General features: G+C 35.1%; 1 protein-coding gene across 1 annotated transcript in view; it reads left to right on the top strand.

The window, feature by feature from the left end:
• Nucleotides 1–13,293: 13,293 nt before the first annotated feature.
• LOTGIDRAFT_234237 (hypothetical protein) overlaps nt 13,294–17,333 on the top strand; it is a gene marked incomplete at its 3' end in the record, with an annotated part of 8,760 nt that continues 4,720 nt past the window's right edge. The window contains exons 1-3 of the mRNA XM_009061439.1: nt 13,294–13,452; nt 16,318–16,541; nt 17,004–17,232. Of these exons, the coding sequence (XP_009059687.1) occupies nt 16,326–16,541; nt 17,004–17,232 (445 nt within the window). The 5' untranslated portion in view covers nt 13,294–13,452; nt 16,318–16,325. The remainder of the gene's footprint in view (nt 13,453–16,317; nt 16,542–17,003; nt 17,233–17,333) is intronic.

Raw genomic sequence — 17,333 nt, 5'->3', positions numbered from 1 at the left:
TTATAAAAACAAATATTCAATATAAGATTTTGCATTTACTGAATTCTAAAATGGGGTATAATTTGGACCCTTTTCATTCACAAAACACATGTCTATAATATAAATTATATTTGAATGAGTCATAAACCACGCTAACTTGAGAAATATTTCTGTCTATGGGACATCCATAAATGTCTCTTTTCCAAAATTTTGACAAGTTTATCCGCCACTTAGCGTTTTTTCATAATATTTACATTGACATAAATCGGGTCATACATAGCCTACTTGAATTCCAGATTCGAATGAATTTGTTGATTTGTTTGGAATAGAGTTGGGCGATATGACGATATTATCGAAAAAACCGGTATGAGAAAAAAAAAGGGGGACGATACGATATGGCATTTATTCTATACCGTTATACCGTTGTTTAACGATATTTTCGCGATATCAGAGATTTGGCACTGAACTCAAAGAAACGTTAACCAACTTCATCAATATATTCTTCAATTCGGTCGGTAATATTATCTGATCAGTTTGGGGATTATATTTTATAAAATGGACCAAAATGACTGTTTAGAAACTGTTTATATTGAGTAAAATCTCAGCAAGTATGAAAAAAGGTTTGTGGCTTCACGAGCTTATAGCTTATAATGTTTATTTGGTATTTAAGGTTGTGACTCCGCATCCCTTTCAGAGAGTCCACATAGCTAATAATGTTTATTTGGTATTTTGGTTTGTCAACTCAGCATTTTTTTTCAGAGAGTCTACATAGCTAATAATGGTATTTTGGTTTGTCAACTCAGCATTTTTTTTCAGAGAGTCTACATAGCTAATAATGCTAATTTGGTATATCCAAATACATAGAAGTGCATCCGTTTTTTTTTCAGGTTGACGTAAAATTCGACTTTACTTCCTAGAGGTTCGATCAGAGTATCGCCATCACCGCTATCACCGCCATCACCGCTATTACCGCAATCGTGGTTTAAAGGGAAAGGCTGATCTCTGACTCATCCCAAAATCAAAACATTTCTAATCGGTGAAACCATTAATAATACATATTCCGGATTTCTTACTTATCCCTAATCACGTGACCTGGTTGACCGGAAATTCCTTAGTCCGGATGAAGGATAGTATTGACTTGCTGACGTGACTGGTAATTGCGGAGTTGGGAAATTAGGTCAATGCGTTAAAAGGGTGTTACCTCGCAGTTTTCAAAAGCCATGCATTCAAATTTTGGAATTTTTAAGGAAAGAAAAGAAACAACTATATTTTACAAGGATAACAACTGAGTTCAGCTAGTATCCTTGCTGGTCCTTCGTAGTAACCTTGCTGGTCCTTCGTCAAACCTCTTAGCAATGATCTTTCCGGACAGGAATGAAATGATTAAATGAATGAGAAGGAAACATGAAATGAAATGATGATTAAAGTTAAAGGGACAGTTTCGCCATGTTTTGACTAATCGTACCTTAGTCTCAGATACTGAATTTTTTAGCTCCTTTTTAGGTATTTTTGAAGGAATAATGCGATTTTCGTATATTTTCTAGTACTTCTGAAGTAATCAAAATCCAAATCATCCCTTGTAAATGGCGAATCTGTCCCTTTAAATGGTCTGTAAGACAGGCCTGTATTCAAAAGGAAAGTCTATTAAAACATATTATATCCTCTTAAATTAATTAAGTTTGATTATTTATTTTTTGAAAGATGTAGGCCTAAGGTTTACTTGAATTGACAAATATCGTCGAACAAACTATCGCTTCTTTATGTGTTATCAAATCTAAAATCCGACAAAACAGTAAAAAATCAATGAGGTAGAAATGGAATGAGACCCAGCTGTAAAGGGAATAGATATTCCGGGAAAGATTTTGGTTAAGGACCAGCTGGTAGAAAGGATTCTTAATTCCTTGCAAAATATAGTTGTAGTGGTTTCTACTTATCTTTCTGTGAGTCCTTTTGATCTCTTTTTACACAAACCAGTAAAAAGGTTAATGTTCTCTTTTTCACCGAGTAAAAGAAGTTCAGGGTATGAATTATTTTTGTTAATTTATGTTTGTGTGTTCATTTGTATTTATCAGATCGTTACAAATCCACAATAAAAAAATTATAAAACAGCAAACAGCCGAACAAAAAATGATGAATTTGTTAACTTAATTCTAGATCTTTTTATAAACCAGAAATATACAAAATAAGAGTCAAAACACAAGAAGATAGCTATTAATCGAAAATGTCAAAACATAAGACCGTTTTTAGACATTGAAAGAGATAAATTAACTTTGCGGATATTTTCGGTATTTAACGAAGGCGGGATTTACCGAAGACTTTTCTCAAAAATCACCGAAATTTACCGAAGTTTTTAACAGACATCTCCGAAATAAACCGGAGTTTATTTACAAACTTCTCCGGAATTTACCGAAACCATTCTTCAAGAATCTCCGCAATTTACCAAAGCCTTTGGCTATCTTTGACTAATGATAATAATAATAATAATAATTTTATTTATTTGACCATAAGGCAAAAAGCCTATAGTTCACTAATATATATACAGTTCATAGTTTACAATATAATTATGTACAATATTCGATGTTTTATAATTAAACAAATAAAAATATATATATAAATCATTAAGTTAGTAGGTGAACTAATAAACGAATGTATCATATTTAAACTGCAATACCATATTTGTTTAAAGCTGTATTTTCAAAATAATTAAAATAAGAATAATTGTAACCCTTAGACACTCAACATTTCATTTCTTATGCCCATTGCCTTTTTTATATAAATAGCCAGGTTATACACAGTCAATTGATTTTCGGAACGAAATAACTGATGTAAATTTGTATCAGTTGGATGATTACAGTAATATGAGGGAATAAAATTACGTCTTAGATCAGATAACATTGGACATATCAAAATAAAATGTAATTCTTTGACTAGTGTATTCAATTTCTATTTTAGACATTTTACAAAGTATCAACAATATATAACTGATTTGAAATTTTATTTGTATAAATACATCTGGTGATTGGTTTCATCCAGCTAGTACCAGAAAAACTAATCCTCTTGACTGGTGTTGACGCCAAAATTTACTCTGTCACCTTATAATAATAGTGAACTGTAAATTATGCTGATATATTACAAAATTAAATATCTAGTTAACTACTTCTCGGGAAGTCACCAAATTCCCGTGGGACTTCGTGGGAATGAACCGCGTTGACGCCAAAATTTACTCTGTCACCTTTTACATTTGGCAGTCTTATCACCCCTAACTTAAAGATGTTTAGTTGTTGTTTTTCAGCTATAGCAAGTATAGGTCTACTGCATTATTTCAATAATTAATATATAAACAGATAATATGAAACATTTATACATAATAAATACAATTGTACAAATATTCAGGAGATACAAATTGCTTTTAATAACATCAGTGTTTCAACGAAAATTTCTCCTCTCTATCTCTTTCTATAGACCTATTACAAAACTTTGTTGTTGTTTTTTTTTTACTTTATCGTCTTTCAATATCAAAATAGACGCCAAGTCAAGTTTAGACTTAACTTGAACTTTATTTCAAAGTAATTAACAAAGAAAATGGTTTCCATAGGAAAATAGTAAGGTCGAAGTAATTAATCATGATTAATAATACAGATTAAATTAATAAACTGCAAATCATATGAATTAATCCTAGCTTAACATGGTAAATCTACATACTTATACATATATAATATAATAGTGAACTGTAAATTATGCTGATATATTACAAAATTAAATATCTAGTTAACTACATCTATTGTCCTCTGTTTCATTATGCCAAAATAATGATGAGGTATGAGGTTTGTTCAGCTGTAGGTAATCACAGCAGGTATTTATATATCCTTTCGTATCCATATATATAATCTCATTAGATTCAATTCACCTGGAAAGTGGCGACAGGTATTGTTGGTTAATTAGGCTGAATTGTTGATCAACGAACTGCGGAAATTAATCTTCAGTCGTAATCCCAACAAATACGAATTAGATTGGCCAACACAATACTTTAATCTAATCAACAGCTTTATTGTGGTAAGGGCTAGAGTTATATAAATCTGTCCTAAAAGGAGGCCGTATATCTGAACTAGATGATATTTTGTGGGGACCCAAACGGGCATTGGTCGTATCAAGGAGAAGTATTCCAAGTTTGCCTACGATAACCAGTCTTAAGAAAAATAAGAATTATTCGACGTTTTGATTCAATTTTATTTTTTATAACAGAAACAGGACTATAAGATTCAGATCTGATCAACAAAAACCTGGATGATTGAAACACGTTTTGAATAACCATCATCGTTTCCATCAATAATTTAAAGAAATCACATTTTGAGAGTCTTCGAGGTAAGAATAATATTTTTAATTTGTTAGATTATATAGATTACCACCCGACCCCCTTCCCTTTCCCCGTAACAGGCCTGATTAATTGTTGACAAATTGAATTTGAAATTTTTCTTTCAACAGAGGTACGAGAGTGTTACTTCTGACATGCTTTCTAAATTGTTATTCAGAAACGAATCCTATATGACACACTGTGATTGGTTGAAAGTAACTTCATCAGAACGGAACTGTGGTAAAAAAAAAAACTTGTTAGATTAAAAGGGAGACAAAAATAATCAGGAATAAAGTACAACATTGAAACTGGGGCAATGCAGACGGGGAGATATGACAGAATCAAACTTATCTATTGAAGATATTGCAAAACATCGAGCACAATAACACCCTTTGTTACATTCTTACTCTTTCAACTCGATCTATCAACCAAAAAATAATATCTCGTGAACGTAACCTAACCTCGTCAGTTCAGCAATTAAAACGCAATTTTCCAAGCCAAGATTCAATTTATCATCATAAATATATATTTAGATATGTTCATGTTCAAATAAAGCTTATAATTGAAACTGTTGTCTATCACTCGAATTGCAAAGTCACATTCGGTGGATTAATGGCCCGAATAAAACAAATTTGAAGGCTAATAAAAGAGACACTAACACAAATGGCGTTTGTAACGTAATGTTCCTGGTAGATATAGATGTATATATTATATATGGATATATTCTCTCTGTAATGCATTTGTAGCAAAGTTAGATAATGTTACTGAAATACAGGCATTCGTAACTATGTAAGAATTTGTGACCAAACAAGAACTTTCACAACAATCTTAGGTTTTTAGTATTATACAGAGGCATTGAAATCAATGCTATAAGCACCATTTATACAACAAAGGCATTGGCAAAAACGCTTGTCGCATCTGTGATAAGACAAAGGCATTGGCATTAACTAGTAGCATCTGTAATTAGAATACAAAGGAACCTGCAACAACGTTAGTAGCATCAGCAGTAATACAAAGGAATCAGCAACAACGCTAGTAGCATCAGCAGTAATACAAAGGAATCAGAAACAACGCTAGTAGCATCAGCAGTAATACAAAGGAATCAGCAACAACGCTAGTAGCATCAGCAGTAATACAAAGGAATCAGCAACAACGCTAGTAGCATCAGCAGTAATACAAAGGAATCAGCAACAACGCTAGTAGCATCAGCAGTAATACAAAGGAACCTGCAACAACGTTAGTAGCATCAATTACAAGACAAATACATTGGCAATAACGCTAGTAGCGTCTGATAAGACAAAGGCCTTGGCAAAAACGTTAGTAGCATCAGTTACAAGACAAAGGCAATTGCAATAACGCTTGAAACATCGGTAATTAGACAAAGGCATTGTCAACAATGCTAGTAGCATCAGTTATAAAACAAAGGCATTGCCAACAACGCTAATAGCATCAGTTATAAAACAAAGGCATTGCTAACAACGCAAGTAGCATCAGTGATAAGACAGAGGCATTGGCAACAACACTAGTAGCATGAGCGATAAGACAGGGGCATTGCCAACAACGCTAGTAGCATCCGTTATAAGACAAAGGTATTGGCAATAACGCTAGTAGCACCAGTTATAAAACAAAGGCATTGTCAACAAGGGAAGTAGCATAAGGAATAAAACAAAGGCATTGGCAACAACGCTAGTAACGTCTGATAAGACAAAGGCATTTGCAACAACGCTAGTTGCATCATTAATAAGACAAAGGCATTGGCTACGACGTTACCCTCTTAATGAATGAATTGGAAATGAATAACAAACTGTCGAAGGAAAATTTGAAATGCAAATCTTGTTGCACGAAGTCATTTGTAAAAAATATATAGGACTTATGTCAATACAAAGTCATGCAAAATTGAGACAAAGGCATCCGTAATGATTAGAATATTGTAAAAATTGAGATGTAGTAGGACTAAGATAGAGGTTAAAGTTCAGGTATACTGTAAGATTAATGTAAAAGACGTGCACGAGAGGTAATTTGTAGGATATTAGCGTCAGCGTGTACCAAAACGGCGCAGACGATCATATTCTTGTATCAATCATTAATTTTCCCACCTTGTAGATGACAGACAATACGCCCCGGGCTATACACCTCGGATGGCTGTTTTAGTATTATTGTTCTCGTTAAACCGAGCTCAACACTGTTCTACCTTAACCCATTCACGTCATTAGAACGGAATTCCGCCTAAAAAATTGACACATCTTTGTTTTTCTAATTCGGAAAAAATATCATTTATCATTCTTAATTTGGATATAAAAGGATTTATTCAGTGTTATATATTCAGTTGGTAATTACTCGGCTCGCGAATCAACACGGTGTGTGTTTTGTATCGTTACTCTACTTCTCAATTGTGGTATAGATATTGTTTGAAAAGCAGAAGAAGAACTTTACAGTAATATATATTTTTTGGAGATTTTTTTGAGACATTTCTTGATACTGTTTTTAAGGAGATAACAAGTGAAACTAGTCTTCCTAGACCGCTGCTGAAACTGAGACTTTTCCTGTTATATAATAATTGTGAATTGAAATCAACCTTCTAGAAAATTCTAACCATCCTTTGCTTGAAGAAAGAAAACCAAAACATTTTCACAGTCAATTACATAAAGGTGTTTTGAGGAGACTTACTACTCGATAAGAATCTAATATCAAAACATGCATTTGTCAAACAGTGCCGTTATATTTGCCGCCGTCTGCTGTGCTCTGGTCTCATCTTACCCTACAAGCCAACCGAAGAAAGGTAAAAAACTCGATATACTATTCAACATTTTCCCAGCATATCCATTCGAAGCCAAGAAGTGTGAAAATGGCTGCGATCTTTTCCCACATTATTGTGAGGGTAAAACGCGATGTGCACATGATCCAGTACAGTGCAAATTTACGTGTGTTCCCTTGGACCCACCTTCCAAATATCTAAAAGCGTTTGCTCATCTGTCGGGTAACACTGTGGAAAGTCTACCAGTCACCAAATCTTGGTACAACAACAGGCTTAACCGAAAGAGACGCTCAACTCTCAACCCCTGAAGACAATTTGGTTTTTATTTCTTTTTAATAATTTCACGCCAGTTGTTATCATTGAAACCGACGAAGAAAATGGCTGGGAGATTAGAAAAGAGTTGGAACACTGATAATGTGCGGACTGGCGAAGAGGACCTGTTAATTTTAAACTTCCCGCTTCCTTATTGAACGTCTGTTTATTAAGTGATTTCCCGCTCTACAGAAAACAACGACGTCACGTACTTCAGACGACGCCATTTATGACGTCACGTTCTTTCGACGGCGCCATCAATGACGTCACGTTCCACCGTCGGTGTCACCAATGACGTCGAGACAACAATGTATGTCTGCACATTTATATCATGAATTGTGAATTGATTGGACGCAGACGACAATGGTAAAAACGTGACGAAGCGATCATAACTGATTAATGTGCTGAAGTGTTATTATGATTTATTTTAAAGTGACGTGAAGGATAAGACAGGGCTATAGTTGGGTATTTATGAGAAACAATTAATCATTAACAATGACCATTTCAAATGATTATCTAGACCAAATTAAATTCCAGTAAATGGCCACATATAGGCCTACAATAACAGTAGCTATGGTAACTCTGCGTATGGTAGCCTACTACTTCCGGCGTAGGCTTCTCAGACAGCTGCTTTCCACTTCCACAGGTCCATTGTGACTCCAGACCTTACGTAACTGTTGAAGGAGTGAGAAAGGCTTCAAGTGCTGTGGGCTCAAGTAGCCTGTCGGAATATTATGATTACTAAGTCACTCATATACGAAATCCATCATCATATCATTTTGTAAAATATACTTAATAAAATCTCATCATTCTAGTCAAGTTTGTTTTGATGTTCCCATCTATATTATAGTTATATTTGTGGTGGTATACTTGGTTTTACCCGATGCCCTGAAAAGGAGGGAGCGGAAGAGGGGGTGGGGGTGTCTGTCGGAGTAGACAGCAGCAGTGTTTTAACTTAGACATGTAGGGAAGGAGGGAGAGGGGCTGTTGGAGCAGACTGTTGTATAACTGGACATTAAGCTGACCTGTCCAGCTGTCATGTTGGTCATTTGTATCACAATGTCACCGGGTCAACGCCGGGTCAGTTGTAACCTCGAAATAACTTCGGGTCAACTTTTCGAATTCCAACTAGTTGTAATGTAATGTTGTGGTAACAAAATGAAGTGAAACAAAGCTTACCTTACACTCTACTGTACTATTGAACGGAGTTGAACACCCATACTCAATAAAGGGCTGCAATTATTGCCGTCGCCGTTATTTTCTCGCTTTAGAATTGACTGAAATATCTGAGATAGCCCGAATTTCTAACCTAGTTATGAGATTTTTGCCCGAAAACATACTTTCGGGGCTGCTCCGCCACTGGCCTTCGTGAAAAAATCATATATTTTATAAATTTCTATTTCTGATAATCATTACTGCTTATTATAGTGGTACTTATATATTGTTCTGTATCCAATTCGACTAATGGTGAGAATGGAAATATGCAATGAAATGAATATCCATCACCAATTGAAATCTAAAAAAACTAGGCTAATTTCCCTCTCCTGACAAAATCTCTATCATTTCTTCATGTAAAGTATGACAACTCATTTTCAAAAGTTTTTTTGTGTGGTTTTATGCCTTAAAAAGAAAACAGTGACGACACCAAACTGTCTTGTTATAGCAACGGTATACACATTGCTGTTCATTTCATGGCAATGTTCATTAGATATGATCTGAATGGAGTTTTACGTCTTTTTCTGCACTTAATTGGGTCAATGAAGACGGGCAATGAGGGAACGCCAAAACAGCAGCATTAACCTACACTTTCTCGATTTCCGACTGATTGAAATATGAGATAGAAAAACACAAGTTTTATATACATTATATACCTATAATGTTAGTGTAGGTCAATAAGATCCAGTATTTATTTAGACCTGGTTAAACATATACAGGGTTTGAATATATATACCAATAACCTTATTGAACACCAAACAAACTTCAACTCTCATAAAGGTATCTGATAAATATACAATATTATGCCTATGTGGACGCTCTACAAAGGAGTGCCTAGTTCACAAACCTAAATACCAAATGCATAATTATGTGAACTCTATAATGGTGTCACATAGACAAAGCTGTGTGGACGCTCTGTTAGGGATGTCAAGTGGAAAAACCCAATACCAAATACACAATATTATAGCTATGTGAACTCTCATAAAGGAGTGCCAAGTTAAAAAAAACCCGAATACCCAATGCACAATATGATAGCTATGTGGACTCTCTTCAAGGGATGCTTGGTTGACAAACCTAAACACCATAGCTATGTGGACTCTCTGTTAAGGATGTCAAGTGGAGAAACCCAATATTATTATGGTTGTGTGTACACTCTTCAAGGTGTGCCAAGTTCCTAAACCTAAATACCAAATATACAATATATGTGGACGCTTTTCAACAGGTGTCGAGTTGATTGGTATTGGCTATACACCATTATAGTATATGGGCTTTGCATAAGGGATGCCGAGTTAATCCAGAAGAGGTGGACTTGAATCTCAGCTGATTTAGAACAACTGCCTTCGTAATCGGCTATCTTCTTGATCATAACTATTTGGCGCCCATCGTGGATTTATGCTAAATAGTATGTTGTCAGAGATATATCCAAACGATCCCAACTACAGTGGTTTCTTTTGCAATTTGCTTTAGGTAAAAAATCATGGTTACCAAATGAAAAAGTTTAGGTTGCCCGGCGACCTTTAATAAGTTACCTTGTATCACACTCATTTCATCTTCGGGGCTAGAATGCTGCTAAATACAATGTTCACCTCACCGAATGGTTAAGGTTGAGCCGAATTCAAGTATCGTTGTTCCAGTCGATCCAGCTCTATATGGGTTAGTTGAGATTTTCTAAGGACAGGACAGGACAGGTGGTTTGGATTTCGGAAATTAAGTTTTTGAATAAATTTTCAATATTAGGACTTGATGTGTATGAAAATGAAATGTAATGCATGGTGTTTACGTCCTTCTTTTCTGTATCCGATTGAAGGGCAGCTGAAAGCAGTGTGCAAAGAGGGACATTTTTCTAGGACAACGGCATCAGCCTACCCTGTTTCAATTTCTAACGTGCCTGTAGCCCATGAGGCCTCACGAGACACTTCCTCCCATCAATTCATCCCTACCTCTCCCCGATCCCCCGGACCTACCCCCGACCTGATAGGTATACAAGAGGTCAATATGACGATCTATCAAAATCACCATTGAATCACATCTGTTCAATAGAAGACGGTCTATATGTCTCAATATTCCTTTGACCACAGATAAACAGTGAAACCAAACACTTTTCAAATACGACAACCATTGAAATACAAATTTATTTTAAAAGGGCTATACATGGAAGTTTCTGATATAGACCATATTTTACAATATGAGCTCAGATGCGCTGGTTCAATGTCTCAAGATTCATGGGGGCCCGTGGACTGGTTTGGGACCGTACCCCGGGAAATTCGTTTTTTAACACATGCTCTCCTTTTTTTCAAGGGTTGGGGTCCCATGGTTCAACCAGTTACTATCTTAGTTGAGCCACTGCGCTGTTCAATACTATTCATGAAAATATCGAAATATTGACCAGATTATGACGTCACGATCGCAAGTACTACTAAGCTGAAAGGCCTTGGTGTCCTAACTAGTATGCTGATGAAATGAGTCAGATGGTTACGTCGTGTTGTTCCAGAAGGCAGACCTGACCAAACTGACGAAATCCAAATACACCTGACCTTCATCCATTGAGATTGTTTGAAGTGGATCATATAATATTGATCAAAATCATAATAATATTTTATTTAAACTTGTTGAGGTCATAAGTCAAAAAATGAATAAGGAAAGGCTAAGGCAGTAACAATCAAGAATCGAGAATATTTGGTTCATTGAGGGTGGAAAAGCAAATGTCATAATAGAAAACTTGATGCAAAACTGGCAAGACAGAACAAACAGAATTCTTACTCAGAGACATGTTAACAATGTCGAGCTATTACAAACCTCGTCTTATACCTTGGCACATCTTCACAATGTCAAGCTATTACAAACCTCGTCTAATACCTTGACACATCTTTACAATGTCAAGCTATTACAAACCTCGTCTTATACCTTGGCACATCTTCACAATGTCAAGCTATTACAAACCTCGTCTTCTACTTTGACACATCTTCACAAGCTATTACAAACCTTGGTTGGTTGGTTGATAGATGACAAATTAAAGTTCGGTCCCAGCGGCCCCGAGGCCCACAATCGAAATTTTTTTCGTGAGATATGCCTTTTCATCGTAAAAATGTAAAAAAGTTATAGAATATTTTTTCAAATTGCATAACATGTAGGATTTAAGCCATTGTAGCCGCCACTGACATGAAATCAAACTGCCAAATAAGGGCATGATATATGTCTAAGCTGTCTAGGGGTGAATCTCAAGGATAGTGTAGAGTGGTAGAGCATGCTCGATATTTTATTAAAATATCCTTATAAGGACATAGTATCTGTCTAGAGTCAAACATGACGAAAGCTAGTCAACCTTGACCTGTCTTGTGACTAACACCGAAATTTTCCACTGGCCTATAAAGACCTTGTGAAATGAAATGAATGGAAATTAAAATCCTGCTTTTCTGAACATTAGTGGGTTAATGAAAACGGGCAACGCCATGCAGTGTGTAACGAGGAAATATTTGACAGGGCAGTCGTATTAGTCTATTAAGCAGCGTAGGCTATGCATCTGAACACCTGATACCATTTTTCATTATGAAATACTTACTCATTGTGAAAAGTTCATTAGTTGATACTAATGTTTCTCCAGTATGTTATTTCGATTTAGGGTTTTGTTTTGCGGGTTGGATCGTTAGTATGTGGCTTATTTATACTTCGATTTTCAACTATATAGGGTATGGATGGCTGTTGCGAGGAACGGTGAAATAAAACCAAACCATGCAGGCTGGTCCCAGAATACAGTGTGATAGGGTGTGATAGTTATCTGTCTAGCTAGAGTGACGAAGGGTAACCCACATAATAACATATCCATATAAGGAATATTTCTGTCTAGCTCGGGTGAAATCTGAGCTAAGGAAATATTTGTCTATCGTGTGAAAGCCTATATTATATCTAGTAGAGCTTGCTAGATCAATACGACCCTGAAAAATAAAAATACTTAATGGTTGATAGTCGAGAATTTCAATTTAGAAAAACACGCTGAGAACAAAACAGGATTCCATGAAAAACACCAAATTTATGAAAATAAAATCCTTGCATTATGCCCTATTTTAGACACAATAATTTGAATTTTGAATTTGACGATCTCTGGTTGTTTTGATGGAGTGTGGCTCCATAAATTTAGTTTCACCAAAAGGGCAATTTCCTTATTTAGAAGGAATAAAATGCTTATTATGTCATGTAGTTTTTGCAATTGATAGTGGTCTGAAAATATAAAACTATTTTAGTCATATCTATACAATTATTTTGACAATAAAGTCAAAATCAGTCTTGGTGAGTTTCTGGATACACTGAGCCCGTCGGTTAAAATTTGTTCAACTAATTAGAAAATCTGACCCTTAAATCATTAAAATTAGACCAAACTATCGTTCCGTTTTTTTTTTTTTTTTTTTTGATTTAGCCACTTCAGTAAGGCGACACCACCAGCCAATCAAAATCTTTCCCTCTTCAACGCTGGGATTTGGTGACGCGAACGAAGGTGTATTCTGAGAAGCATTAGACACTGCAGTGGCTATATTAAAAATTAGAAATAAAAAAAACGGTACGAAAGTTTGGTCTAATTTTAATAATAGTGACTATGTATTTGATTGCAGACCATCCTACTTTAACAAGAGAAATATTTATTTTTGGGTGAAAAAAAAACTGATGAAAGTAAGTCAAGCGTTACCTGCCTTGTGACGAGCTGTCATTTTCTATAAATAGATTATACTGTATATGGATCAACAATGATCTTCGGAATGTAAATACACCTCGAGTATAAATTCAAGAGCACTTTTTATCCTTGGCATAATTTCTATATTCGAAATATTAATATTAATACACTGTACAGGTAGGCCAGAACTTTTAACCTTTTTTCACTCTTCTTTTCTGTTTGTATGCAGACGAATTAGAGTTTATTCAACTTGTAAATTTTTTCTCTAACTATATTTTACAAATTACTGTAATTAAAATATTTGTATTCGATTTCTCCAACTTTTTTTTATTTTGCAAAAAAAAAGGACTCATTTTTTTAATTGAAGATTTGGCTTTTCGAAATATTAAAATAAGAGTATTTGATATCAATATGAAGCAGGCCATGCTTACTCTTTCCGAAACACTTGATGGTACTTCTCTATTCACAGTCCTCTACTATGCAACCTTTACTGTCTATTTTGCCATTCTTTGGATGATATTTTGATTCAGGGACTTGTCCAGCTTGTACGAATTTTTATTAAATTTTTCCGTTGATAGAGGATAAGTTGGGATTGCACATTGGACCACTAGATTTCAATATTTATGTTTAAAATTTATGAAATCCCCAAGTTTTCATCTACATCCTATTAAGATCGGTATCGAAATAAAGGGACACTGGTAGCAGCGTTTTTTGTGTCCCAGACAGAGGCGGAGGCCAGGTTAACGTCCTAAAGGGGGGGGGGGGGGGGGATTATCNTGTGATTGCCTGATTTTCTAACCTAGTTATGAGATTTTTGCCTTAAAAACTTTGGCTGCATGAATTTCTGACGATGTCATTTTGACCTACATTATGAAAAGAGCCAAGTAAAAAAGGGTGACCGCCAGGTTCGATATTTTATATTACTAATTTGAAGTAAATTTTCATGATCTGAGATTAATAAAGCTGGGAGGGTATAGGCCAGGGTTGCCTTTTGGGGTAGTTTAGATTTAATATTTATATATATGACTATTTAACTAGTTATCAATATGGTATCATTTGAAATGTTGGAGAGATCTTTCCAATTGTTGTAATTGACAAAAAAGGGCATGTGTTAGGGATCTCTTTTTGAGCCATCTTTTTTTATTATACATGTACATGTAAATTACTATCACCCATGTGGCCTTTGTATTTTTCACAGATCCAAGCTTCAAATCGATTTTTACCAAACATATCATCATCACAGTCATCATATCAACTGTATATGCCAGGGTTGTCTTTTACAACCTTCGCTATTCCGTATTGAAACAAATGACTATGGACTGATATCCAACTCCTTTACATTTCTAACAGATTCAAATAAGGAATCGATATTTTCGAACAAGTTTAAACAAACAAAATGGGCATATGCAAGAACTGTCTTAAAGGTCTTCGTTATCCGTTGTTAAAATAAAATAGTAAAATGTCACTAAATTCCATATTTTGTATCGATTTTCTAGGATTATTTTGAAATAATAAGGAAAGATGTAGAGCAAGGTCATGTATTAATACCTTCGTCATTCTGTTTATTTGGAAAAGACTGAATAGAAATTGACCTCTGTGTATTCACACTTGACAGCTTGTTTGCTTTACTATGAAAAGTAGAATATGGGACTGTACGGGCTATAGTACTATTGACTAATAACGGACTTATATCTATGGGAAATATTTAATTCTATTCACTGTCGTTCTGCTTTGAGGGTTGGTTAGGGTATTATTGCTTAATGAGAACTAAGTAAACTTATGATAGTAGAGGAGACAAGTTGTCTGATGATGTCTACTTGTCAAATTAACTCTTGTATAAAATAACAAATTTACTGTACGTATTGCTTAATTTAGGACAACGTTTCACTAGATTACACTGTCGTTCTGAGAGGTTGGTTGGGGTATAATAAACTTAATCACTAAATTACAATATTGTTTTACTGCATTAAGGAGTTGGCCGGAGTATTATTGCTTAATGAAAATTAAATAAACTTATGTCAAGTTGTCTGATGAAATCTTCATGTCAAATTTAGTCTTTTATTAATTGATATGAATATTTCATAATATTGAACACAGCGTTTCATCAAATTACACTGTCGTTCGAGAGGTTGACTCAGTGCTTAATGAGATATAATTCTAAAAATTAAAATAAAGTACGGTTCCAGTTGGCTGATTTCTACCTTTGCCTCGAAAGGCAGCAAATTACATCGCTACAATTGGGCTTTATTGTTTAGTACTTTTGGGTGTATCGTAGCCTATATTATAAACAATTTAAAATTGTATTAAATCAGTTTATATGATATACCACTCCTGCGTTTTATTGTACACAACGTTTCAACAATTTACATTATCATCATCAGTTTGTGTGATATACTACTTCTGGATTTGAAACAATGTTTCAACAATTTACATTGCCATCGTCAGTTTATATGATATACTACTCTTGGGTTTTATTGTACACAACGTTTCAACAATTTACATTGCCGTCGTCAGTTTATATAATATACTACTTCTGGGTTTTCTTGTACACAACGTTTCAACAATTTACATTGTCACCATCAGTTTATATGGTATACTACTTCTGCGTTTCATTGTACACAACGTTTCAACAATTTACATTGTCATCATCAGTTTATATGGTATACTACTTCTGAGTTTTATTGTACACAATGTTTCAACAATTTACATTGTCATCATCAGTTTATGTGATATACTACTTCTGGGTTTTCTTGTACACAACGTTTCAACAATTTACATTGTTACCATCAGTTTATATTGTATACTACTCCTCGGTTTATTTGTACACAACGTTTCAACAATTTACATTGTCACCATCAGTTTATATAGTATACTGCTCCTCGGTTTATTTGTACACAACGTTTCAACAATTTACATTGTCACCATCAGTTTATATTGTATACTACTCCTTGGTTTACATTTCCATTATTAGTTTATGAATGGTGTACTATTCTAGAGGTTTATATGTATACAACGTTTCTAAATAATCCCTTTGTATTTCAGAATAAAACATGAAGTTTGCAGTGCTTCATGGTCTGGTAGTCCTGGCGGCTTTTTGGTTGGTAACTGACGCCTACCTCCATTTCCAAAAGCAGATCCCGAATGGTGACTACATACCTCACCCCTGTAAACCAAACTTTGTATGGAAAGGGGTGGGTCATATTAACCAAGCAGGAGGCGGGGCCAGAAATCAGTTCGGCAAAGATTTCAACAGTGCTGGTAAAAAGGTGAGTGATATTACCATTCCACCACCATTGATCTAACGACCAGAAAGGTCATTCAATAAATGTAACCTTGCAATTTGCCTACTCTGATCAATCAGACTGCAAGTTGTGAACATGTTTTAATTGATTGCAGAAGTCTGTCATCGAAATTTTAATTACTACTAGACAAAGACTAGTTATCTATTTTGAATGGCTTACTCTCATTTTGACCAAGAAAAGATAGCTGACGTGAATTTCATTCATCTGAGTTCTTATTGCACCGAATTGGTCCCAAATGTACAGAAGGGACGCTAATTGAGAATTGGAATGGTGCAAATTGAAGCTATCACTGTTCCCTATACATATAAAAAAAACCCCCTAAAAATCCCTTTAACTCTGTGTCTGTCAGTGCCTTCATCATAGTAACTTTTCAATTAACCTTGCCTTAGATTAACAGGAAACAAGTATTAATTTCTCTATTTTCAGTGGACTACATCTCTCTGTAATATGGATTCCGACGGAGACGGAAAATCTAATGGACAAGAATTAGGAGATCCCAATTGTACGTGGAAGCCTGGAACGGTCCCAGACGAAGTGACAGGAATCACCCACCCTGGAGTGTGTGAGCCCTGGGGTAGCACACAGTGTCAGAATAAAAACGACTGGGTGTCTTGTGAGTCAGACGAGTTTAAATGCCCCGCTATCGAGGAAGAAGGTAGGCCTAGGTTGATTGAATTCTAGTTCCTTCAAATCATATTACGAGGGTTGATATAAAAGGTATCAGTCCTAGTCCTCGAATGCCCCTTCGAAAAATGG

The sequence above is a fragment of the Lottia gigantea genome (assembly GCF_000327385.1).
Source record: "Lottia gigantea unplaced genomic scaffold LOTGIsca_48, whole genome shotgun sequence".
NCBI classification, from domain to species: domain Eukaryota; kingdom Metazoa; phylum Mollusca; class Gastropoda; family Lottiidae; genus Lottia; species Lottia gigantea.
Note: the sequence above shows the minus strand (reverse complement) of the source record. Positions and strands in the feature narration are given on the sequence as shown.